The 27,027-nt window shown below is 37.0% G+C and overlaps 1 protein-coding gene across 1 annotated transcript in view; it reads left to right on the top strand.

The window, feature by feature from the left end:
• PIK3CB (phosphatidylinositol-4,5-bisphosphate 3-kinase catalytic subunit beta) overlaps positions 1–27,027 on the top strand; it is an 87,418-nt gene that overhangs the window by 32,811 nt on the left and 27,580 nt on the right. Inside the window, exons 3-12 of the mRNA XM_009273342.1 lie at positions 7,411–7,596; positions 10,478–10,703; positions 12,353–12,576; positions 15,266–15,448; positions 15,710–15,880; positions 16,808–16,885; positions 20,942–21,193; positions 21,744–21,840; positions 22,773–22,903; positions 26,385–26,438. Coding sequence (XP_009271617.1) covers positions 7,444–7,596; positions 10,478–10,703; positions 12,353–12,576; positions 15,266–15,448; positions 15,710–15,880; positions 16,808–16,885; positions 20,942–21,193; positions 21,744–21,840; positions 22,773–22,903; positions 26,385–26,438 — 1,569 coding nt within the window. The 5' untranslated portion in view covers positions 7,411–7,443. The remainder of the gene's footprint in view (positions 1–7,410; positions 7,597–10,477; positions 10,704–12,352; positions 12,577–15,265; positions 15,449–15,709; positions 15,881–16,807; positions 16,886–20,941; positions 21,194–21,743; positions 21,841–22,772; positions 22,904–26,384; positions 26,439–27,027) is intronic.

Raw genomic sequence — 27,027 nt, 5'->3', positions numbered from 1 at the left:
GCTTCGCTTTGTCCTTCATATTTTCTTGGTCGGCACTGTTTTATGTCAGATATTTGCACCTGCTGGATTTAATTCCTTTACGTGAGCAAGTTAACTACTCGACACAGGTAAAACTGAGTTCACCAACTCTTACAGCAGTGGTGTGAAGCCTTTGCAGCTGGGTGGTCCTGGGCTCTCAGTGCTGTCTTGTCCTGAAGTAGTCATGATGGAATTGAGTTTGCCACAAATTGGTCTTGCCTGCTTCCTCAGCAAAATGGGATTAGCTTCTGAGTGGATGGCTTAGTAAGGGAACACAACGCCAACTTGTAACCACAGCTTCTGAAACCCTACTGATCCTTTAGTCTAAAAGATAAGTCTTGTAACTCTTGGGGATGTTCTGAACGCCTGGGTTTTGTTAACTGATATCGTGTAATGTTCCAGTGGTTCTGCTGGTGACTGACACTTGCTGGAAGTGTTGCCTACATTGTTTTTACAGACTGCTTTTGTACCTGCACTGTAGAGCCCAGGCACGCATGGTTCTAATTCCGTGTTTTGGTTAGGGAAAAAAAATGAGTGGGCTGTAATTCACAGAAAAACATATGTAGCTTACTTTTGACTGTCATCTTTCCTGAAACCCTTTTAGGAATCAATGAAGAGGCAGCCTGCTTCTGGTAGCCCTTTTTTTTTGTTTGTTTGTTTTTTACTTTTTTCCTTTCCTAGTGGTCTCTTTGGTTAGATGATGAGATATGCTTTTGTTGGGGGGTGGGGAGGAAGCTACAAGGTCTCTTGGCTTCTGGAATAAGGCTGTTAGCACTAGAGCAAATTCTTCTATCTGCCTAGAGATGGTAAATCCTTTAAAAAACAAAACACCCCCTCCTCCCCCCCAAAAAACCCAGACAACCACCCCACAACAAAACAAGAACAACAAGGAAGAACCCTGCGCCTGGGAACACATAGCTGTTCTCAACAGCTGTTCAGGGACTGTGGTCTTTTGGCTGGTCTCTTCTGCTTAAAATGTCTGATTATCTTGTGATCAAGGTCACAATACAGAGAAAAGACAGAAAATTAAATTCTGTAACTTCCACATTGATTTCACAGAGGAAATTCTCACCTTCTGCAGGAATCCATAATGAAGAAAAAAATAGCTTACATTGCTTCTATGGTGAAACAGACAGTCACCAACAGATGGTCTGGTCTGTTGGTGAAGCAGTGTCAAGACAAGTGAATGTTTATGGAAGATATCAGTGATGAAAATCTACGTAACTTACTGTATGGTTCACTAGATTCCTCCCTCCCCTTTTACCTAGCTGGGACTATGTTAGTGTGAAGTATTCATTCTGCTTTAGGCATTTAGATTTCTCCCTGTTGAAAGCAAATGAAAGCGTTATTTCGTGTGTTGCTTAAGTTGCTCAAAATCTGGGCTGCTGTCAGAAGGGATGGTCCTGCCCTGTTCCCAGCTCAGTGTTACCACCACCTTCTTTCTGCGTTCATGCAGCGTGCCTGCTTAGAAATCTGTTTTGAGTGAAAACTAACTTTAAAGAAGAGAAATACCGAAAATCTCAGTTGGATCAGTGCTCTGATCTTGCTGACAGGAAGGGCAGTATGATCTTCTGTCAGTTTTAGCCAGCTGTAAAACCGCATCTTGAGGCTGTAGTTACCTGAAGCGGTATGGTGCAATCTGGAGGCTCGCTGCTGATGAAAAGAGAAGATCCCACTTCCATTCCTCTCCTTTCAGAGGCTCTGGCACGCTTTAGATCCTTCTGTGACTTGATTCAACTAGATAATGTGAAAGAAATTTACTCACTGATTCTACCTGGACGATAAGCTGAAACGGTTCATGAGGAGACCTGGTGTGTGCTGAAGTGGGTGCAAGGCAGGGGAACGGAACTGGGCAGCCCAGAGTAGGGGGAGCAGAAGGGAGGATGCAGGCATTCCCCTCTAGCTATCGGTGAGCACGGCATTGTGTTGCACAGCTTCACTTGAAGTGTATTATGAAAACCATATTATGCCACAGTGTGGAGGCTTACAGTCTAGATGTTGATGGCTTGTAGTGATAGTTGTTCTACTTCAGTCTTAATGCTTGGTGCACATACCAGATGTACAGATTTACAGATAGAAGAATTGCAGGCAGTTGTCTTGGTTTGAGAAACCTTGTTGTAGGGCTTCTTGTTTGTGTACATTAAATAAGTAAATACAAAGATGAGTGTTAAATTTTCTTTCTCTTTTTCTTGTTCTGCAGACGTTCTACTAATCTGTGTTCCATTTCTTCCATTAGTCTAAGCAGCTCTTTCAGAACTGCTGGTCTCTTAAAATACAAATTGAGCAGTTTGAGATTAAGTGTGTGTATACACACACACACACAGAGACACGAATCTGAAATGTGTAAGTCAATTTAGAGCAAATTTACACTTTACATGGGAAGGTTTGTATGCTGTCTATCAATACTACATACCTGTGACTTAAAAAAGCATTTAGTATTGGGCTTTGCTGCTATTAAATTCAAATAATCATTGATTAGATACTTGAGTAGCCAAGATTAAGTACTGTTTTAATTACTTCCTTCTTTTGTATGAGAAGTTTTTTTTACCGTGACAGTAGGCAAGAATAGTTATGAGGTTAACAGCCTGAAATAGCTTTTTATTATTATTTTGATTGTTGTTTTTTTCCTTTAGCTGGAAGTTGTTTAAAATGTTTCTTGTATTATTGCTCCCAATCCAGATGGCTTTCTGCCTTTGTTTCAGTTACTTGATGTGATATTGTTAGTTAGTCACTAGTGCCACCACACATTTTACAGTTTGGCCCATGACTCATTCTCGCCGCCGTCTTATGTTGGCAATCAGTATTGTTCTCAGTTTAAATACTTGTTCTCTCTCTTGACCCCTGTGATGTCAGCTACTGGTGGAAACTGGGTGCCGACTGTAAAAGACACTAACCTGTTTCCTTGAGGAAGGAAATATTAAGTAAGTGCCTGAAAGCAAGAATAGCTTCCTAGCATGCTCAGATTGGCGTGATGATGGCTCTTCTCTTTTTAATGGAATTTCAACAGATTCTGATGTCTGTGTTGGAAGTCCATAATTATAAACAAGTATCTTCCAAGAACTTTAAAACTCTGCGTGTTGTGGTGTCTAGGTTACAGGGTATGTAGCAGCATTTTTAAGTCTTGCTTCTTTGAACACTTCAAACTCTTGTTGATGCACTAAAGTGGTTTCAACAATTGCAAATTTTGTGGAAAAACCTCTGAAAGAGGCTGAAAATAGAAAAGATCTTATGCTGAATTGAAATAGAAGTTATGGATGAAATAACTACATAGAACAGATTAATGTTTTCCTTGCTGCTGTACCTGTTAAAGTAATGCTTTATAATGGCGATATTACTTTATTTTACCATGATGACCACAGAAGATAACTGAAAATAGGCTGTGTGTGCATCCAAGTATGAAAAATCTTTCGGTTTACATAATTCAAATGATTTTTCTGTGTCTGCTATTTCAGTTACAACAAAATTACAGCCAAGGTTTTATGGGTAGAAGTAGCTGGATGGGAGAAAAGAAGTAATATCCCATTTAAGTAGTATCTTGTTAAAGATACACTGATTGGTAATGACGAACTTATGCATTTTCTCAAGATTTTTTGGGTAGATGCTGTGTTATTCTAATAGTGTAGTCTGTGTTGCATGGTGGGGTTAAATTTTATTTCTTTCCTTTAGACAACTTAAGAAATGCACCATGCTAAATTTTCCACACCCATTGATGAGTGAAGGGATGGATTTATAAAGATCTGATAATTAAGATAAAATATTTTCATACCTGATTTGTTTATTGTCACCAGGTCTACACCCCCACCCCCCAGTTCTTTTTGTTTTGATTCAGTCTGATGCAGTGTAGTGGATTTATTTGGGGAATGAGGACCTGATGATGATAAACTATTATTCAGTAATGGTGATGATAGGAGCTCCCTAATTGTTGCTTCTAATGAGGAAAAATGTTTTTCCTTATGTATTTATGCTTTCTGAAAGTTAGAGGTTTTTTGTTTGCTGTTAATGAAAATTCTACTATATTTTTATCTAGTACAAGCAAAACTTTGTTGTTGTTTTGTCCTTTTTTCCCTTTCCTAGTGGTCTCTTTGGTTAGATGATGAGATATACTTTTGTTGGGGGCTGGGGAGGAAGCTGCAAGGTCTCTTGGCGTCTGGAATAAGGCTGTTAGCACTAGAGCAAATATGTGTCAGAAGTTGATATGCTAAATGTGATCCACATATTTAGTGTGGTAACAAGACGTGTTGGCAGCAGCCATGCTTGCGTGAGTCCTCACAACTTTGCTAAGGCTGAATGGAAAGGTTTTGAAATTACTCGGGTCTCAGTACTCCGTGTATTTACATGGCAGTTAGAGGTGAGACCTAAGTGTGTTGTCTCGTATCTAAGGCAGCTTTGAACTGGCAAGCTGATAGTAGCACAGCTGTGGTACCAAATAGCTGCTTTCAGTATTTAGCTGGGCTCCATGCGGGTATGGGGCTTGCCATTCCACTGGTGGCTGGTAAGCTTTAGGAGATTTCTGTTCTCTCTAGCCAGCTGCCTTTCTCTACTGGAGATTTTAATCTCCTGAATTTTTCCAAATGTTAGATGGGCCATTTTATATATTTACAGTAGTTGGAGGGATAGAAACCAATACTAAGGAAGGATGCAGAGACGGACTGTGAATATTTTAGTGGTGATTTAAATGGTACTATTTGTTAACAGTGATGATCAGTAAAAGTTAGCACTGAACAGCCCTTCGTAGTATGTTCAAAATATTGATAGCTTGTTTGTCAATAAAAAGTTAAGCTTCTATAGTAGTTGATTTTTGTGCTGCTGGCATATTCTGTTATCCATTGTAGGCACATTCAGCTTTCCCCTATGCTTGCTTGCTTATTTATTTATTTCATTGCAAGCTGTCTGTGTAAAGCAAGGGATTACAAAGAGACTTTCCAAAGTACCACTTCTGTATTTCTGTTGTGAGTTAAGGATGATGATGCATATGACAATGAATTGTTTCGTTTAAAAGCCTACCTTAAAGAGTTGAATTTCTAAAATAGGAATGTCAAACAAATTTAACTCGCTACAAGTGAAGCGTTAACTCCTGCATATCATAAAGTTTGGATTTAGTAGCTGATGGTGTGACTTTTCCCAAACTAAGCTATTTTATAAAGAAAAAAGATAAGCTGGAGAGGGAGGGGAACGAAACACCTTTGTTATGATGTAGTTGGTCTCCTGGAGTTTTGTGGCGGGTTCAACTACAGTGCGTTATAAAAAGATTTCCTGGTTGCTTGTTTTGGGGGAAGAATATTAATAAAGTGCTTTGGGATTGAAAAACTGTATTCATAAATGCATATACATTTGGAAAGTTTGCACAGCTTGATAATTACCTGTAATTCTATGGCATGACCAATTTAAGCAGTCTTGTACTTTATCTAGGTATACCTTTGTAGGTTTATCACCTGTAGAAAGGATTACCTTTTGATAATGGATTTTGCCTAGTGTCTTATCAAAGGGGAAAATTGTGTGTCAGACTTTTTAGCAATGTAGTCGGCAGTGGTGATGGATTTCAGAAGGCTGTTGTACTATTTCTTTTTTAAATTTTTTTTTTCCCCATTTGCCAATGAGCTTGTTTGAACCTACTCTGTGATGTATAAAGAACAGCAGCCCAGTGTATTGGTTACATCCTGCTTTTTCTGCTGGTGCTGTAGTAGGGTGTTGTGGTTTAACCTGTCAGGCAGCTAAACACCACACAGCCATTCGCTCACTCCCTCAAACGCCCCAGTGAGATAGGGGAGAAAATCGGGGGGAAAAAAAAGAGTAAAATCCATGGGTGGGATAAAGACAGTTTAATAGGACAGACAAGGAAGGGAAAATAATAATAATGATAAAAGAATATACAAAATAAGTGATGCACAATGCAATTGCTCACCACCCGCTGACTGATGCCCAGCCAGTCCTGGAGCAGCGGCCCCCCCGGCCAGCTTTCCCCAGTTTATGTACTGAGCATGACGTCCCATGGTATGGAATGTCCCTTTGGCCAGTTTGGGTCAGCTGTCCTGGCTGTGCCCCCTCCCAGCTTCTTGTGCACCTCCAGCCTTCTCAGTTGGTAGAGCATGGGGAGCTGAAAAGTCCTTGACTAGTGTAAGCACTGCTGAGCAACGACTAAAACATCAGTGTGTTATCAACATTGTTCTCATGCTAAATCCAAACCTACCAGCTACTAGGAAGAAAATTAACTCTATCCCAGCTGAAACCAGGACATAGGGGAAATGCCTTCAGTCAAGCAGAACAGGCCTGATTTCAGAGCAGGGAAGGTATCTAGAAGAGAAGGGAAGGAGTGATAAAAGTAGTGGAAAGCTGTAATAGTAGTGGAGTTGCACATTCTGGCTTATTTTTTACAAATGGTGATTTCCCACATCTCGTGATGTCCAACAAGAATTAGAAAGGTGTAGGGGTAACTTGTCTTTACTGGAGAAGTGCTTTACAATAGTCTTTTACAACACTTCCCATCCCTTTGTCAGCTGAAGAGCATTGTCTGGATGAAGAGGACGGTAAATACTCAGTGAAGTGATTGAAGGGAAAACGCATCTTTAGAGAGTGGTAATCGAAAGATAAGACTTGGAAGGTCAGAAAAACTAGTGGTAGCATTAAGAGTAAATAAAAATGTCTTGAAATACGAAGGACAAGTGATCAGGAAGCCAGTGTAGTGAGTTGAAGTAGATCACACAAAGGGTTTCCCCCTACCCTGCAGTGGATGTAGTTTACACAGTGGGTTGAATTCACAGGAGATGGTCTTTCTTTAAGGGTGAGAGTAAATTGAGGTAAATGTCTTCAGAGGAAAATGTCACTATGTAATAGTGTTGAAGATTATTTTTCTGCTATTAATAAAGACTTTCAAGTTGAGTATGTCACTCTGGCCACATTTGTGGACAACTAACAGGAAATTTGCAAAAACAAAATTACAAAATTGATCATGTGCTTTCATATTAAATATTCATAGAATCATAGAATCATTGAGGTTGGAAAAGACCTCTAAGATATTTTTGCTATGCTTTGTCCAAGAAGTTTGCTTTGATTGTATTTTATGCAGGTAAATAGTTTTAGAGAAAATCTAAAATTAATTTCTAACTTTGTTTTTAGCTAACCTCTAATCGGTTAGTTTTTTCTCTTACTACTTTGTCTTAACGATATAAACATCTCAACAATAGTGCTTTAGCAGGCAAGTGCTTTTATTATACTAAATGGAATTAATGAGTAAAACTATGCTTATGTGTTTGCAATACTGGCATTTGAGACCCCAGACTTGCAAGCTGAGCTGTACAAGCAGGCTTATGTAAACTTTCCAAAGGCTTTAAAATGTGTGTCTAATTATAGAAGGTTACATATACTGATTTCTTTTTTTTTTTCCTCCCCCCTAAGGCCATGTGGTTATGATATTATTGCGATTCCATAATGCCTCCTGCCGTGACAGACAGCCTTGACATCTGGGCAGTGGATTCACAGATTGGTGCTGATGGCTCAATATCTGTGGACTTCCTGTTGCCCACTGGAATCTACATCAACCTGGATGTCCCTCGAGATGCCACCATATCTCATATTAAACAGGTAATACCAAACGGTCAATTAACTGAAAAGTTAACTGATATTTGGAATGAGTGCTGTTTCTGATTTTTATGTGCCTTTTGGCAAATCAAGTAATGAATTTGAGTAGGCATAAAAAAATAATGTATTTAAGGTACGTGCATAGCAGATTGATTAATAAAGATGTATATGTGTCTGGGGGTTTGGAATGTTTTTGGGTAGATGGCAAGGTTCGGAGAAATTCTTGCTGATGGTTACACTTCAGCAGAGATTATTCTAATAGCTCTATATTAATACTGTATTGCTATAGCTAAACCTTTTCTTAACACATTGGTAATACATTGTACGTTTATTTAACATTTCTCTGATTAGCGTGGAAACAGGAGACGCTGTGTCTAATTTGATTTTTAATATAGAAATTACAGATGGTGCTCCTGCTTCTTTTGACTGACACCAAAGATGGACGCTTTAAAAACTATATATGCCACTTCTTAAAGGTTGTGTACAGTGCCTTGTTGGGGCATCACTTAAAAAGTGAGGGAATACTCAAATAGAAGGAAGGGGAGCATGTAAGGAAATGACCACGGATATTAAAGAATAATCTACTGACCTTTCATTAGATAATGGCTGTGTGAGGGCATTTAGACAAGTTACTTCAGAGTTAGGTAGTGGGTGAATTACAACACCAAGTAATCTGCTCCTTAAGCATAATAAACTTCTAAAAGAAAATGAAGTGTGATTTCTCATTCCACTGCATTGCCTGGTAAATAAGTACATTGTTTTTCATTCCTATCCAGTCTGACAGTATTCACTTGTTTATAGAAATTATTTTCTTCGTATCAGTAGTAGCTTCATATAATTTATTGTACTCCTAATTTGAAACTTTCTAGACACTGAAGTTTGTTTGTTTGTTTTGGTTTTTTTAATGCAGTGGACCACTTAGTATTTTAGAAGAAATGAGAGTGCCACTAGAAATTGAAGCAATCCAAGAAATAAGTTTTATGCTATACTCAAATACTTGAAATAATTCAGACTGGAAAAATGTCACTGTTGTTATAGTAAAAGGGTAACCTGGGCAACTGCAGGTTAGTTGGTGGGTAAAATAATGGAATAGCTGATAGTGATTTAAACTGGTAAAGAATTTAAAAAACAAGCGTGTAAGTGACAACAATAAGGGACTTGAACTAAGCTGCCTGGTTTTCTTGATGGTTGTGACACATTGAAACTTAACACGCTATAAACAGGTTCTGTTGATACTTAGCTGTTTTTCAAAGAAAGCGAGTGTTGATCATTACGGAGGTCTTTCATGGAAATCACTGTATTTGAAAATACAACAAAAATGAAGACTTTGACGGCATACCGGATTAGTAGCTTTGCTTCCACCACGTTGCTGTGACAAGCCCTAATTTGTGGACCCTTGGATGTATAAATAGAGGACTTGAGAGCAAATACAAGGAGTTTATCTTGTACATGAAACTGTTGAGATTAAAATAAGAGCACAGAGGAAAAATAACCAATTACTTGAGGGCTGAAGAATTTTTCATTTCTGTAGACTTTATAATTCTACCAGGCCAGTACTTTGGGTGATGGCAAATGGCTACTTTCAGTGGAAGTCAGTTTCAGGGACTTCATGGCTTTTAAATTTTACAATTGTTGAGGGATATAATAAGTACCAGTAGCTGGAAATTGAAGTTAGACAGCTCAGGAGGGGGGAAAAAAAAAGGTACATATTTTTAATCAATATAATTAGCTATTGGAGAAGAACACAGAGGCAATCATAGATTTAGTCTTTTGATACCTTTGAAGTTGGAATTTTTGCTCTACGCCAAAGGTAGTTGCTGGATTCACCTCTCACTCAGCTAGGCAAAATATACTGGAATACGTTTCTGGAAGGCAGAATTCATTGTACAAATCTATGAAGTATATGCAGGTATGTTCAGTTCAGCAAAAGGAGTTCAGTTCAGCTTCAATTGTTTGAGAAGAGATTTTTCAACAGAGGTTTTTGCCTTTGCATTATTGATCCTGCAGTTCCTGTTTCAAAATAAATTTCAGAAACAAATCCATAAAATGTAAAATTTTAAAATTAGGACAAAAATATTCTCACAGACAAAGATCTGAATAGTATTTAGGTCGGGAGAGCTGTTTTTATTTCCAATTTTGATTTCTGCTAAGGATTGGATATATTTGATACGTTGGTGTTACTTAAGGTGTAATCCGCTACTTAAATATTCTGTTCAGTAAAGCATTATTTAGTGTTCTGTGGGCAACTTGCATGTCTCAGTGGCCTGCCAGTAATTTACAAATAAATTTACTTTAAGCTTCTCCAGACAACAGGGAATTTTTTATTCAGGAATTAGTTCCATAGTGGGAACTTGTTGTCTATATATTACAGTAATTACTGGAAAAAGAACATGTAGATGTGTCTTGAGGGAGAAGGATTTTGATAGGAAGCTATAGGAATGGGTGGAGGAGAGTGACAGTTTGCTGGTCAGTGTCAAGAACATCTGCCTCCAAAATCAGTAAGTGCTTTGTTACTGTAGTGACAGCTGCCGTCCTGCAACATTACTGCAAATAGGACTGCGTTCACTGGGTCAATCCCAGGATAAGCGTCAGGATGAGGTGCTGCCCTTCTCTCATCACCTCGTAGTACTTGTACCTATGTGTTTTTTACCCCTGGATATTTATGCACACAAGTTGCTGCTTAAAAATAACCTCAAGATAGAGACTACAAACAAGACAAAGTAAACATATAATGATATATAGGGATAAAAATGAACCAAGTTAGCAAACGTGTTACTCTTATGTTCATTTGGGAACATAAATGGAAATTAATGTTACCTTCGGTGCCATAAGATATGTCCGTGCTTTCTTGTTTTGCTTTATTATTTATTTATTTTCTTTGCAGCTGTTATGGAAGCAGGCACATGCCTATCCACTCTTTCATCTCCTCATGGAGATTGACTCTTACATGTTCTCATGCGTGAATCAGACTGCTGTACATGAAGAATTGGAGGATGAAACACGGAGACTTTGTGATGTTAGACCCTTTCTTCCTGTCCTTAAACTAGTCACAAGGAATTGTGATCCAGGAGAAAAGTTGGATTCCAAAATAGGTGTCCTTATAGGCAAAGGTAATTAAGTTTCTTTTAATTTTTTTTTAAAAATGAGGGTAAACTTTGTTTTGTATGAGGGTCTTAATTGGGCAGGTAACAGTGGAAAAATTTAAAATTAAGTATTCCCCTTCTCTTTTTGTCCCTGACAGAATTTTGCTTTCTCAAACTAATATTGATATAGTTTAAAAGAATTTAAATACTCAAGATGAAACATTTGGAAGTTGGTGAAAGCTACTCTCTGTGTTGTATTTCGGCACTGTATTGTATTATTACATCAATCGAGAGCAAATTTTATCTTACTAGGTGGGGGAAAAATCTATAATATTATTACTAAGTGAAGGAAAGCATAATCCCTGAAAAGCGTTACCATAAATAGCCTAACAGCAAACTGGATGCACAGAAGGAACTAGAAATTATTACGGTTTTGTTATACATGGTTTCTGAGTTGGTTAACAATATGATTCTTGTTTTTGCTCTCAATTGTGGCACTGATTTTCAGCAAACAATGAAAAGCTATTTTTAAAGGTTTCACAGTAACTTGTTCTTGATGTTATTTCAGAATTTTCAGCTTTTAAATCTACTATGCTTGGTTATACAATCAAGATTGACAGGGTCGTGTGAGGTCATACCTCTTGTTTTAAAACAATGAACTATTGTTAGCTCTTTTATAAAGACTGCAGGTTTTGTTTAGATTTCAGCAGTACACTGTCTGCCTATTTGTTAAAACTGACAATGGAAACAGTTAGCCAGTTTAACCATTCAGACATATTCTGACGGATTCTGAAAGATTCACATTCTTTGATTGAATATTTTGCTTGTTATATAGTGAGATCCTTCCTTATGCAGCCCCTCTTCTGTACAGTAGCAGTGGAAAAAATGCGTTCCTATCTAAGCTTCTAAACTTAGTGTTTTGTTCTCAAAAGGTGTTCAGTGCTTTGTGTAACTTGGACAATGTCCTCCAAGGTTCAGGAGAAAAGAAAGAAACACACACTTGCAGGCCCTATATTTCCTGAAGTCCTGAAGAATCACAGCTGTGTGGACTCTCCACTATGTATTCTGTCTTTACATATTTTGGAAAAGGAACTTTACCGGTCTTGGATTGGTTGAAATTTCAGTCCTGTCATTTTGACTTGAGTAGAAGATTTTAATCACAAGGAAAATTCAAGAATAGATTTATCTATTTACGGTCCCGCTGTTGTCCTTTTTTACTTTGAAACAAAATAAAAAAGATAATGTAATCTTTCTGTGGGATTAAAAAAAAAGTTTGCAAACACTTCTTTCCCTCTATGGTCTTTGATGCATTTGCTGTGCTTTCTTTGCATTTGCTCTTGTGAGGAGAAACTTAAAACTTTCCAAACTGTCTTGAACTCAGGGTGAGGTTGGCTTTTCCATTTAATAGTACCTAAGAAAGGCATTGGTTCTTGCTGTTCAAACTAAACTCCCATGCCAGGTTGCATGGGAATTGCGCAAGTAACTTTGGAAGTCCACTGATGTACAGGACAACGTGGAACCCAACTCACTTTTGAGCACCCATTTTGGATGGGATGTTTGAAGAAAACCACTTATGTAACCTTAACTTAAAGATAATAAAGGTTTGAGTGGGATGGTAAATAGACGGGCAGTATTTGTACAGGTATGTATCCTTTTGCTTGCTTGAATTCTTTCAGGTCTCCATGAGTTTGATGCCTTACAAGATCCTGAAGTGAATGACTTCCGAGCTAAAATGCGGAGAATCAGTGAGGAGAAGATTCAGTCGCTTGTGGGTCTCTCCTGGATGGACTGGTTAAAGCACACTTACCCACCAGAACAGGAACCTGTTATCCCAGAGAGCTTCCAAGATAAGCTCTATAGTGGAAATCTTGTAGTAGCTGTTCATTTTGATAACTGCCAGGTAGGAATGGTTGTTCATCACATTTAATGTACTGTTCTTGACCCTGATCTGAATTAGCATGTGACTGATCAAGGATGTAAATGAAATAGAATACTAACATTATGGTGTTTGCTTTAAACTGCAAATTGTTTCATGGGGATGCTTGACTCTTGAAAGAAAGTGAGGACGCAAACCTACGGTTGGGAACTGAATTTCTGAAGTCAAATTACAGTTCTATTTCTAAAGTAAAAATGTACAACTTGTATGTTCTGTATTATTTCACTTTCGTTTAAACATAAAACACAATTCAAAGTTGTCAGGACTTCTTTTGGCCAACTGTTACTGTGTTGCTTCACTAGTGTTCAATTTTAGGGTCAGGAGATGCTGGTGAATTGGGAGGCACCATATTCAACACATTTCTTTTTGTGTGTGATTCATTGTTGAACATCTTTGGGGTTGGTCTGCTAATTAGGTTGAGCAATACATTTTAAAAAAAGAGGAATTAGTATTCCCTACGCTAGACATGCATATAGGCAAATAAAACACTAGCTGAGACTTGAGAGTTACCTTTTTGTTTCATCTAACAAATCCATACCTTATTTTTAAAATAAAAAACCCTTTAGTTTCCACGTAAAATGATTTAGCTTCATTTTTTTGATGTTGAAGTTGCTATGATTCTACTTGAGTCCAGCATTCCCATTATTCATTTTTGCACTGTGCTCTTTTTGATAACAGTGAGGGATCAGCATGGGAACCTTAAAATCTCACAAGTGTGTAAATATTTAATCAGGTGATATTTGGTGTCCATTTTGACCTGGGTCCTAGATACTTATTTTCTAATGATTCAGCTGACCTTATTTACAAAGCTATATTATTTCTAATACTATCTTTTTTAACTTAAAAAATAAAAAATCCAAAGTGGTAAAATCATATCTGACTCTGGAAACACTAAATGCAGAGGTGAGTACTAAATTTGGTCACCAGTAACACTAGCTGATGCTGGATGCATAGGTGTTTTTATGACAAAACCTTTTTCCAGTCGTCTTTGGCTTAGTAGAGACTTGTAGTTGTCCAGGAGTTGAGAATATCTGTGTGTTTGTCAGCTTTTGATTAAGATATTGTGTATATATATGCACATGATAACAGTACAAAAGCAGTGCAAAAGTTCATGCTGCTGCAGAATGTATTTGCCTGCCACTGTAATAGCTTAGGCTGCTGACATTTCAAATGTTTCGAATGCTTCTGCTGCCAGTTCTGACCTTCAAATCTATTAACACTTCAGATCTGAGCTGCTTTTTAGAGCAGTAAACTCTGTTCCAGACTTTACTACTTGCACTGAGTACTAAAAATCATCTCAGGAGAATTAAATAGGAAAGTATGGGGACTGTTGTGTTCTTTCAGTAGGAACGCTGCAAGATTAAGAGGAAGGAATATTAAAATACTTTTTGTCTAGAATGTGTGGGTGAGCTGTAAAAGCTACCTGATTGTCTCTGGAGCAAGAGAAAGAGACTGATCCCCATTTCTGTGACATAGGCGTAGAGACCTACAATTTGGAAGTACGTTAGCCAGCTTCCTGGGAGGAAAAAGTGTCCTTCCCTGTCTGCCCACTCTCCGTTATGATAGGAGAAGAAAGCCTTCACGGTTTGGCAGCTTTCTGAAAGGGGGAAGCTGTTACGAACCATGCAGAAACTGAGAATTAATTTTGCCTGATTTTAGAGAGTTAGATTTTTCCATTAGGGCAGCTTGGCTTCTTACCGGTAAACTTCTGTATAAATAAAGCACAAGTCAAAAGAATGTTAGCCAGACAACACTTACATTTGTAAATAACTGCTTTTAGAATGCCTACGTCTTCAGGAGTGTGTGTGTGTGTAAATAAAAAAAATGAAAACAAAAAACCAGAACTCACTGAATCAACCTTTGCAAATAAACGTGTGCAGAGCATAATGTGGTAGATGAAGGGAGATGACAGACTTCAGAGATGACCTTTTACATTAGGAACTTTAAATGAGTTTAACCTTTTTTTTTTTTAATTTAAAAAATAAAGTAACATCTTACCTGTACCTTTTTGGAACACATCAAAGTTAGAGATGCTTTGAAAATATGTAGATAGCCTCTAAAAATTTTCTTTGAAAATCCAGAGTCTTTCCATGTTGTATTCGAAATGCTACAGGTATTGGCTGCTACCCCTCTTTTCTGCACTCCCCCAAATAAGATGGTGTTTCTGTACGTAAATCACACTAACAGTTTCTTCTGCTTTACTTGAAGCTTTCTTTTTCTTCTGAGTACAGTGATACCTAGAAAGAGGATCACTCGCTCGTGGCCAGAAAGAAGAAGAATTACACATCTAGTACTGCTAAATACCTTGAAATGTATGCATGATTTATTGCCTCCCTCGTTCACATTCTAAAATACAAGCTTCTAGATCGATATCCTGATCTAGAATCTTTAAATCACTGCTGAATCAATTAGATAAAGTTCTGTGTTCATAAAAGTATTTCTGAGACAAGTTTGGAAATTGATCATTTTGCAGCTTTTAGGGTGACTATTGCTCTGATTGCACTAAAGATGTAGAGATTAACTGTAAGTGTTAAAATACTGTTTTTAACAGTAAAGTATTTCTGCCTATTTTATTGTGGGTGCTATGATTTAAGCTTTGTAAGTCTGACTATGACAAGTTTGACATTCAGTATTCCTGTTTGTGTTTTGTTAGGATGTATTTAGTTTTCAGGTGTCTCCTAACATGAATCCCATCAAGCTGAATGAGCTGGCAATCCGAAAACGTTTGACTATCCATGGGAAAGAAGATGAGGAAGTTGATCCTGCTGACTATGTGCTGCAAGTTAGCGGAAGGCTAGAATATGTTTTTGGTGATCACCCATTAATTCAGTTTCAGGTACATAAAGCTCTTCGGAACTTACTGTAACAGTTCTCTAGTGCCTTGGCCAAAATTTGACCTTGCTTCCTGTGCCATTGGATGGTCAGCTATGCTGAACAGTAATACACTTCCTCCTCGTGTCTGCTGCCCTCTCCAGTTGTAAAATACATGCGCACCATTTCCTTTGTATCTTTGTAATGTAGTATTGTTTCTTTGATTTGAAAGTTGCCGTAGAAATAGTCTGCTAGCTGATAACAACTCTTATCCATGGGCTTTTAGTATATACGCAGCTGTGTGATGAACAGGACTCTTCCTCAGCTGACTCTAGTTGAGTGTTGCACCATAAAGAAAATGTGTGAGCAGGAGATGATTGCCGTAGAAGCTGCCATAAACCGAAAATCATCCAACCTTCCTCTTCCTCTGCCACCAAAAAAAACAAGAACAACAACTGTAAGTTGATATGGAGAATATCTAATAATCAAAGGAACAGTGACTTGTGGAATACAAATCACGCTGCCTGGGATTTGTGCTGCTACTACTGTTTTCCAGTGTAGGTCACTGGTGTTGGTCACCAGTGTAGGTGACCAATGGGAGGCAACGGAGCCTCCCGTTGCTTGTGAGAAGGTTTACATCAGAAGTAGCAGACTTTGAGGCTTTTTGGAAATTTCTTACCTTTCGTGCCTTATCCATCTTCCTCCTCCCCCCACTGTCTCCTTTCCATTGCTATTGATTCTACTTTCATTCACAACCCAGAAGAGCGGGTAATAATCTGTTACCAGCAACTGGAGAAGTTATTGCAGAGAATCTGGGTTCTTCGGCTTCAACAATGCGTAGGCTCCACTAGCTTGGGCAGCAGTGGTCTGTGATCTCTTGTGTTAGCCCGGATATCTTGCATGGTGTTGCCACTTCAATGATGGCAACTTTTGCCATAATATACATCTAACTTCTCTTTTAATACGGTGTTTCCTTTGTTGCTAAACTTACGGCCTTATAGCACAGTTATAATTCACATACTGCCATTCTAAGAAATGTGGACAGACTTTGCTCTATTACACACTCTGTATATATTCAGAATGAACAATAGATTTGAAGGGTTATTCTGAATTGTCAGCAAGTAGTACTCAATGTGTTTTCTCACCCCCACCCCCCTTTCAGCTGAGTGCTTTTTCTAACTTTTTTTCCCCTTTAGGGCATCTTGTATGCTCCTGTAGTTATGATAACCAATTTATTTTTTTAAGATTTCAAATTTATTTTTTTAAAAATGCATCTCTCTTAGTTTGTATTTATGACTTTTGCTTAAAAAGTTTAGCTTATAAAATAGGTCTCAATATGTTACATTGATTAAGAATGAACTTGTATCTTTGTTTCCCTTCTCAGAGTGTATGGGATATTTCCAACCCTTTCAAGATTATTCTGTTAAAGGGTAATAAACTAAATACAGAAGAAAATGCCAAAGTAAGTAACTATGCCTAGTATCAGAAGACGTTCTGTTCATCATTTTAATGATTTTCAATGTTTAGTGAACTCAAAATCATACAGATTTCAATCAAAATTTTTCAGCAAAAGTGTAAGCATTTTTAGTTATTCCTAGTTACATTGGTAGCGTTGGGTAAAATCTTGCTTTATTGCTAAAGTATTGCTTTATTGTCTGAAGTTGGATATGTGCATTAGAACATTATCAATAATCATGGACAGTATGACACGAATGTTCATGTGGTACTTGATTTTTTTTTTTTTTAAAGATGGTATCTGTAAAGTACCGATACTGGTGTGAAATAAGCTTATTCAAATTCAACTGTCGTAAACATCTGAGAAACAGAAGTAGATTAAATATTAAACATTTTTCAGTGGAACACAAGGTATTTTTCTAGTCCAGAATATATTCTGTGTGTGCCTAAGCATGGACTGCATGCTTCTATACAATCTGTCTTTTATTTTCTAAACATGCTGAACACAAAAAAAAGCTGTAGTATCACTTCCTGTAAAAATGTACATGACTGGGCTATTGACTGTTTTACAGACCACAAGTTGTTAACACATGGAATTTATTGCACAACTACTTTAAGACCTTACAAGACACTTGCCTGTGAGGTAGAACAACATTCATTTCCTTGATTTTGTTTGGCAATCAATAAATTAAATAGCCAGTCATGTAGATTAGGAAGAAATTCAATTAGCCGTTGAAGTTTGCTGTTCTGATGCTTTATTCAGGATACTCAGTGCATTTTTTTTCTTTCAAAACTACTGTTACAATCTCCTTGTATATTAGCAATATTACATTTTACTACCTATGTTAATGAGCCATAGTTACAATTTTACTACCTGAGACTGTAACTGTGGAAATGGATGTCTGCAAAAACAGATGTTTCCTTTTCTTTGTCTAAAACATTATTTAGCTAGTTGTAATATCTTCTTAACTCTACATTCTGTAGACTCTTCAAGTTTTTAAAAGAAAAGGGAAGGGAAAAGAGAAGGTGGATTCCAGAAGCAACATAGCTATCAAGTTTGGTTTTTTTTTTCCCCCCATGCTTACAAAAAGTGAGTTTTGGTTAATTTCAGTATGCGTTTAGAGGAAAAAGAAAATACGTTGATTGTAAGCTTGAGGAGAAACAGGAAAAAATGACAGTTCTTTGGTATTGGTGCCTGTGGACGCTATCTAAATATTTAGTGTTTTGAATGCTTTTTGGTCTTGAAAACTTTAAAGTCCTGTAGTTACCCAAGGACAAGAATGCACGTAGTAACCTTGCAAGCTTGTGCATGTTGCCCTGCATTGTCTGTCTACGCTATTATGGAATTGTCACTATTGAGAACGTATTTGTTTCCTAGTCCTGATTCTAAGGCTGTTTAATTCACTGCCATTGTTCTCTTAGTTTCATTGTGCTTTGGATCAAGCCAATATTCATCTATTTTTGCTGAAACCACCAACAGGGTTCATAAATGCAGTGTTTGTAGTGGGAAACAAAACGTTTGTCAGATGGATAGCACTCCGCTAATGTGAGCTGGATTGAGTATTTTCACCTAGAGCAGAAGTGACTTCATTCAGCTGTCTAGCACCCAATTTTCCAAATACATGACACTTGAAATTGCTTTTCTTTTTGTCTTGCTCTTTGGCTGCACCATCAGTACATACCATTTCATTAGTAAAAGGGGAGTGTCAGAATGAAAAGAATAAAATTAGGATCCAATCCTTTACATTAACAGGATTGGAAATCATAAATTAGAACTAGCCAGAAGGCAAGCAAAATAGCAACATGTTCCAACAATACAGTGCTTTGTTACTATCAAATTTTACTTGATCACTTATGCTTTTTATATTAATAAAGTAAAAGAAAAGTCAGGGAAGTGTGGTGGCATATAGTTACAATATCAGATGATAGCAAGTCAAAGAACAATACTCAAAATTATGCAAATGTGAATTTAAACCCCTGGTTTAAAAAAAAAAAAGGCAGTTTTTAGATTATTTACTGTTGCTGGTGTTAAAGCACAAGCAGATAATACACTAGACATAATATATTTCCATAAGATATCTTTAAATCAGCAAAGGAACTTGATTATAAATTCAGTTGAACATACAGTGAATCTCCAAATGAATTAATAAAGGACCATCTGGTGAATTGTTTCAAGAAGGTTATGAACCAACTGATTTTAATCAGTTCTCTGACATCAGCCACAGTATTTCCTTTTTGAAGAATATAAGGCTGCAATCTTTAATTACAGAGAAATAAAAAACCCCTGTAAATGTAATCAACGAGAATCAACAAGAATTTTGATTGTATATATTGTAACATATAGGTATGTACACACACGTGTAGTCTGTATACATTTAGATTTCCTGAAGTAAGATTACTTGCATGTGAGCTGTTTCAGGGATGTTCATGTTGCTGTTCTTAACTCACAGTGGTTCACAGTGGTGAGGCTGTGCATGCCAAAAATAGGTAATAGTGGTTTTTGAGTACTGCTGGGACTCCAGTGAATGTAGTTTTCTAAACTGAACTTTTTCTTTCAGTGATTGATTGTAAGCTTAGAAATGAAATTGGGATTGTATATATGTAAGTCAAGGAGTCAGTTTAATAATGGATGTTCCTGTGGCACCTGTATCAAGAAGGTGTATAACCCCTAACAGTGTGTTCTCCAGGACCTAATACCTCTGCCAATGCCTATGCTGTGACAGCAGTCTCTTGATCAGTGGTAGCAATTGTTTCAGGGAAGTCCAGAACGATCACAATGGGTGTTATTTGGAGACCATCTGTTGGTGCTGCTCATGCCTTCTCCAGGGATTATTCTGGGCTGAAGACAGATTTGCTCTCTAGCATGAGACTGTATTTAAACTGTATTACAGTTTGCCAATGACTAGTTTATCTCAGCTAGTTTACAAATGGAGAACTTGGTACTGAGCAGTAGTTGGTGTAGCCAAAAAAGATATATCGAGATTGGGACTGCTTCAGTGTTGATCACACTGTTGTTTCTTTGAAGGAGGGAAAGATAGGCTCTCTCCCAGAACAGATCTTGCCTATGTCAGTTGGGAATTCAAAGTTCTTTTATTCCCCCCCCTTTCCTCGCCCTTTCCTCCCCCCGATATATTGGAAGGTCACCTGAAAGAAGTTGACATATTTCTCTTTGTTGTTTGCTCAGGCAACAAAAATAAAGACCTCCTTCTCATTCTTGTTGAAACTGTCCAAGAGTATGGATACTTGGAAACATGCAGTTTTCTGTGTACATATGTTATTAAACAGAAATGCAGAAATGAGCCACATCTTAGCATTGACCAGTAATGTGTTTAATTTCAGTGCTAATAACTCCAGCTTCTTTCTCTTCTTGCCTTTCTCCTTTCCTGTTCCTTATTTTTGTCATTCAAGCTAGCTGGTTTTGTTGGTTTCTGTGTGCTAAAGACAAAACAGAATTCCTGGGAATTATGTACATTGTTGTTATTACAGGTGATTTCTGATGTCAGGGTCAGCAGTGTTCCCTCTGTACATTTTTATAAACAGTTGAAGTAAAAAGTGAATTTTTTCTTAAGCTGAAAAAAACCCAAACTTTTCTCCATGAGAAGCACAAATTGGTTCTGCCTGGAGACTTGAATTTGTATTAAGAAAAATAGTCTTACTTTTTTTCATTCTGCTTAGTTGTTTGTTTCCTACAATTTCTTTCTGTGTTAAGTATGTTAAGTTAGAAGCATTTGTATATCAACATATACAATATCCATATATTGTATTTGTTACTACAAATGAGTTATTATTAGTCATATGTGGTAATAGAAGTAATTCAGTACTGAAAAAATCGGTAGCCAATGTTATTTAAACAAATATATTTTGATTTGCCCAGGAACATGAATAGCAAAGTAAAGAAATTTGTTTTCAAGAATTGTTTGGTTCATTTTAAAACCTCAAAATTAGTATTTCTTTTAAGATAGAAATATTGATGAAATGCATATATGTATGTTCTGCATAATATTCTATGTAGAATTCTGTAGGTTCTGTGGCAAGCTCAAAATTTCTCATTTCTTTATTGCAGGTTCATGTTAGGGCTGGTCTTTTCCATGGTACAGAGCTCCTTTGTAAAACTATTGTAAGCACAGAAATATCTGGGAGAAGTGACCACGTTTGGAATGAAATACTAGAGTTTGAAATAAATGTCTGCGATCTACCAAGAATGGCAAGGCTCTGCTTTGCAGTTTATGCTGTGATGGATAAGATGAAAACTAAAAAGTCAACCAAGGCAATGAATCCTTCCAAATACCAAACCATTAGGAAAGCAGGAAAAGTGGTAATTATTTCATTTGTTTTTCTTGAGTGTACCTCTGAATTATATTGAAATGAGTATTCAGAGATCTTTCATTGTCCTCACTTTAGCATTCAAGAATGCAAAATGAAAAAAAAATTAAAAGGAGCGTATGTATTAAGAATTGCACATCTTGGTGCAAAAAAACCTCATATTTTTCAGACATTGAGAACAACATTTTGGTTGTAAGCCAGTTGACAAATGGCTGTTTAAAGAATTTTATTTTAAAAGGTCAGTTTTGTTCTGAACTCTAGATGAGTTGTGATTGGGAAAAGATTGTGAGCTTAGATGCTAATTTTTTATTTAGGAAAATGCGTATTTTTACACTGGCAGAGTGACACCCTTAAAATTAAGTCTTATTGTCCTCAGTGGTACTGGAGTACATACTGAAAACTATGCATGTGTTTAACTGCTTTTCTGAAAGATACCACCATTTTAAAAAAAGCAACCCTGTCAATTTTATATTGTAGTGCTTGCTGCATAGTAATGTTCACTGGCATCTTAGTTTCCATGTAAAAATTCTTTCCTTTAACAGCATTATCCTGTAGCCTGGGTAAATACCATGGTATTTGATTATAAAGGACAGCTGAAGAATGGAGAACTGGTACTGCACAGCTGGTCATCATTTCCTGGTAAAGTCTAACTTTTAAGATTTGGATTTTCTGTACTTATAAGACTAAAGAAGAGTAGTATCAAATAGTAGAATATTTACTGTATGCATGTCCAATTCTCCTGTCATAATGTCTTTACGACTTGTATTTTTTATGTGGATAAATACATAATGTCTTAATCTCTTTCCTGAAAGTATTGTGTATCAGGAAGGAGGAAGGGCAAGAGTCTGCTTGGAAATAGTATTCTAAAAGTTATTATCTGTTATGGAAGGAAAATCACATAAAAATAGATGCATGTTTATATCTAGTGTTACCTGTTTTTAAGATGCAGTTTAGGTTTCATTTGGTTCCCTTTGCTATGCATCCTAAACTAAATAGATAAGCTATATTGTATGTGACAATATTTGCATCAGCAAAAAATATGAATTAGAATTTTTTTTAAGTCTTCCTTCCCTGACATTCAGATTGATTAGTAAGAGTGTCTGAAATCTCCATGTCACTCTTCATTCCATCCTGAGAAAACCCACTATCAACTTGGCTGTAGTGCTGAAAGAAATTTGGCTTAAAAGTCTCCTCTTTTTTCATACTATTTGATATAGAGGCAGCGTGTTGTCTGCTTCACAGAAGCTGCAGAACTTACTGGGATTTGGTTCAGTATAGGGATATCTCAGCTTCACTTGACTGTTATGTTTATTTTGGAAAGAGAAAATCAGTTTCTCATTCCAACATTTCCAATCATTATGTTGGATGATAATCCAACATTTGTGAATGTAGGAGGTATGAGTAGTTCATGCTGGAAATGCAGTGCATTGTAGTAAAAGTGCTGTGCAGCAAAACACGCTTCTGTCCATTGTATACAGTAAACAATTTCTTATTGCGTCTTTGCCTTTCAGATTTTTCAATTTTAATGCATGCCTGGCCGATAATATTAATTGTTCTGTCTAACGTTTCAGATGAACTCGAAGAAATGTTGAATCCGATGGGAACCGTCCAGACTAACCCTTACACTGAAAATGCAACAGCTTTGCACATCAGATTTCAAGAATATTCAAAACAGCCTATTAATTACCCTCCCTTTGATAAGGTAAGGTATGACAAAAAGAGCAGTCATGAACGCTTATGCGTAAATAGCTATTTCTTCTTTCCTTTCAACACTGCCTTTTCCACTGAATTCCCCACTTCCTGCCTTTTAGTTAATATACTGCAGTTTTTTAAACTTGCACTCCGTCAGAGTGCCAGTGCTCTGACTTCAGGGTCTTCAGGTAGAATTTTGAAGACGTATACTTTTAAAACTACTCTGTACGTAGTCTCTTGAGGGTCAGAAGCATAATCAGTTTCCAGTATCAGTGATCTTACAAAAAGCTAATCTGCCATTCTGGAAACCTTCAAAGTGTGCTTGCCTGTGATCTATAAAGATCTGTTATTTCTTTGTACAGATGTGTGTTACCCACTCTTTGGAACACTTCTTCCCCCTATGAGCTAAAATCCTTTCAAGGATAAATAGACTTTTAATGCTGTATGAAAAGGGATTTCTCAAGATCTGGTCTTGAACTAAACCCACTTAAGTTGCCCTGCAGCTTTCTACAGATAGGGATAAGAATGTCTGTCTAGAAAGGAAGTGTATATTTGGAATACACGTGGTAACGTCTGTAGTCTGAACGCTAGGTAGCAAGTTGTTCACAAACCAGCAAATAAAGCTAAGACCAGGAAACAAGTAATAAAAGAAGTGTTAAAACAGACAGCTAATGATGCATTGAAAAAACAAGGTTTAACTCATACATACATTAGTCTGAATTTTGTGGGGGGTTTTTTGAGGGTTTTGTACCTTTGGGGGGGCATGAACAAAAAGACAGAACCAAGCTTTATCAGCTCGATCAAAGAGGGATTTTGGGTTTAAGGTTTATCAAAATGAAATCAAATAACAAAATAGATTTTGTTTGTTTGTTTTTTGTTTTGATTTTGGATTGGGTTTTCTTTTGTTTTTTCCCCTCCTTGTCAGTGCAGTACTCGTTCTTCTATTAAAACAGCATTGGAAATGCCTTAAGAGCTAAAACAGTACTGACTAATTGCCGCCTTAATTTTGGTTGACCAGTTTACTATTCATACTGGACGTGTTTTAGTCAGTTTTGTTACTGGTTTATTTATAATACTTAAAGTTTTTTTTCTCATTACACTATATGTATTTAATTTCTAAAGACAAAAAAAAAAGCTGCTTTTATGTGCATATTACAGATGTTATGTAAAAGTGTATTTCTTAAGTAATCGCATATTTGTTCTAGCTCTGTTGTTCCTTTTATTTGTACCTGTGATACCAAGTTTTCAGTATGTTAAAATGCGCTTGTGAATACAGACAAAAGATTTTATTGAGTAAGTTATCTGATGTATTGACATTAAGGTGGTGTCTGATGGTCTTCACTGTCCCTTGTAACTTTAATTTGGCTGCTGGCATTTTTTATTTTGTGGCTTTGCCCCCTTCTTGAACTGTATCTGAGAAATCCTGCATATCAGATAGAGGAAAATCCCAGAGCATCTTTATGAAGTGGTTGCAGAGCTGGTAATGAAACATTCATTGAAAGCATTCAACTTTGAGGAAATGCTACAAAATGGGCTTTTTTTTTTTTTTAGCAGTTCTTATTTTTTTCCAGTAACTTTTGCCACTTGCAGTTCCCTAGAGTTAGGAAACTGTTTTGCAGTATCACTGGGAAAATCGGAGTTCTAAACTCTCTGATAATTCATTCCACTTCTGTGGGTATACTGAAATTTCTCCCTCGGAGAAGAGAGTAAGATATGCAATCTCAGAAAGGTTCTCTTGGTGAAGGTCCTGTTGAATCAGGAGTAACATCATAGCTGCTTGAATTATATCAGCTGAGAATGTTTTTCAAAATTGTCTCAATGAGGGTTGCTTGGTCTATTTTCCCAGTGTTGTTACTTGTTTCTGCCAAGAAAATGGAGAATCGGATGCCAAATCTTTATTTTAAGAAACATAATGTGCAAAAATAGATGAATCTTTTTGATCGTAGCATCAATCTACTTGCAGTGAACAGCTGTTTGGGGCTGAGTGAGTAAAAGTGCCTTGACAATTGATAAGAAAACTGTTGTCTAATGCAGGAGCCGTATACTGGGCCGGTTAGTGATCAGTGCTGCTGACACACTGAGGGGCTCGTAGTTCAGTTGAACAAAGCTGGACTTGCAGAAACTTTCAAAGTTTATCTGCAATCAGAGTAACTCTAAAAAGCACAAGGAGGCAAGCACCAAACAGAATTAGGCCATTGTCGTTTTGTTTATGCATGTTTTCACGCACAGTATGTAAACAAGCTTTGTAGGCAAGTGGCAGATGTTAATACATTGTATTAATAAGCATTTCATCCAGAGAAAGAAATAAAACAAGTTAGTACACCTTTTTAAGGATTTTAGCTGCTGGGTATTTATGCTCTGATTATTGTAGTCTTTTGTTGTTTCTCATATTGCCTGAGTAACGACAATACGAGTCTTGCTGAATCTGTGTCTGGGGGTGGTGTTACATTCCTGGGTGATGGGAGAGGCAGACCTCTGAGGGAAAGGAGATGGTGTAGTTCCTTACACTTTTTTCTTAATTGATATTTCATTTTATGAATTGATCCTCAAAGCAGCAGCATCTGACAACTGTAGACCTACCTGACCAGTTCAGCTGGTCTAATTAGCTTAGGCAGTCACCATTCTAACACATCTCTGTTGGTTGCAGTAGTGTGCAAATATAGTTTGGAGAACTGTATTTACATCTATACTTAACTACTCTTCATGATTTATTACATGAACTTCAAAAACTAAGTAGAATGTTCAAAAGGCCAAAAAATAAAAAAAAAAAGGAGCAAGGTAACTCGGAGCTCAGCTTCTGCGGAAATGTTTCATTGCTGTTAATAAAAGTAGCAGTCTTTGTTCCCGAGGGTTGCTATATATTAACTGGTGCTGAGCGCTTGTTGGTGGAATATTCACTTTATCATTAAATGAGTTCTTGTTGGAAGCTGACGTTACACAAGGGAAGATGCTAGATTTAGAGAAGTAACTGGAAACGCTAATTGAGATCATGTGGGCGATCTGAGAGGATGGTGAAAGGACTAAGTTTGTGGATTCATACTGAAATAGAGGGCTAGAAGTGTGGATCTGTGGGTAACAGGTATGACTTATGGAAGCAGCGCCCTCGAAAACAGCAGAAATAGAGATGAGAAAGCAAAGGATAATTTAGAGTTGAGGAATTGGTTTGCTGTACTGAAAAATAAGGAGGAAATGCAAACAGAAACAGAAAACAAGACGCTATAGGGAAGACTATTTAGCCCAGGAGTGGTGAAGAAGAAGAAAATGGAGGTAATCATGAGCACTCCTATTCCTGATCTCCATAGTCCTACAGATTAGAAAAGGGACACAGCATAGAAGTCCATGTTATACCACTGTATATACAAAATAATAGTGTTGTAATTATCCAAAAGATAGCAAAATTGCCTTATCTGCTTCATTTCTATAATACTTATTCTTTCAATGCAGTCAGATTTGGTTTTAAATCTAATGTATTTAAAAACATCTTTTTGCAGATACTTGAAAAGGCAGCTGAGATTGCAAGAAGCAGTGACAATGCTGCAATGGCGGTAAGCATTTGCTAAAGAATATTTTAAAGTTAATCTTCTGGGGTTTTTTGGTTTTTATCTTCTACATCAATCTAGAAATAAATAAGTCAACTACTCAAATAACAACAGTTCTCCTGGCTCTGTTTTCTTACGTAATTCACTTCGGTGAACTGCCTTAAAATTCAGGTATATATCCACTTCTCCCAATATATTTTGGACGACTTGGCTGGTTTTTGTCAAAAAAGCACAATTGCTTTACATACTCTATGGATTTGGAACACAGCTAAGATTTACATTATGTATTGAAACTAATTATTCCTTTCAACCACTACCTCCTTACCCAGAAGCAGCAGTTTCCTCTGACTCCCATTAATTTATGGAATGCTGTTGTTGCTGATATCATTGCTTTAATTTCTGCCCTTGCAGTTTGCATAAGGGCATGGCTGGGGACAGAAGGTATTAACTGAGCCAGTGTGAAGACTCATTGATACAAACTGATTTATAGAATCAGTACTAATGTTAATGTTTCAGAGATATAAAATGGAGCAGAATGTCTGGAAAAGACAAGTCTGGATTAGAAGACAAAAAAAAATGTTTGTATACTTAGCAA

This window comes from Aptenodytes forsteri, unplaced genomic scaffold (genome assembly GCF_000699145.1).
Source record: "Aptenodytes forsteri isolate BGI_AS27 unplaced genomic scaffold, ASM69914v1 Scaffold382, whole genome shotgun sequence".
Classification (NCBI taxonomy): domain Eukaryota; kingdom Metazoa; phylum Chordata; class Aves; order Sphenisciformes; family Spheniscidae; genus Aptenodytes; species Aptenodytes forsteri.
This window is presented reverse-complemented; position numbering and strand designations above follow the sequence as displayed.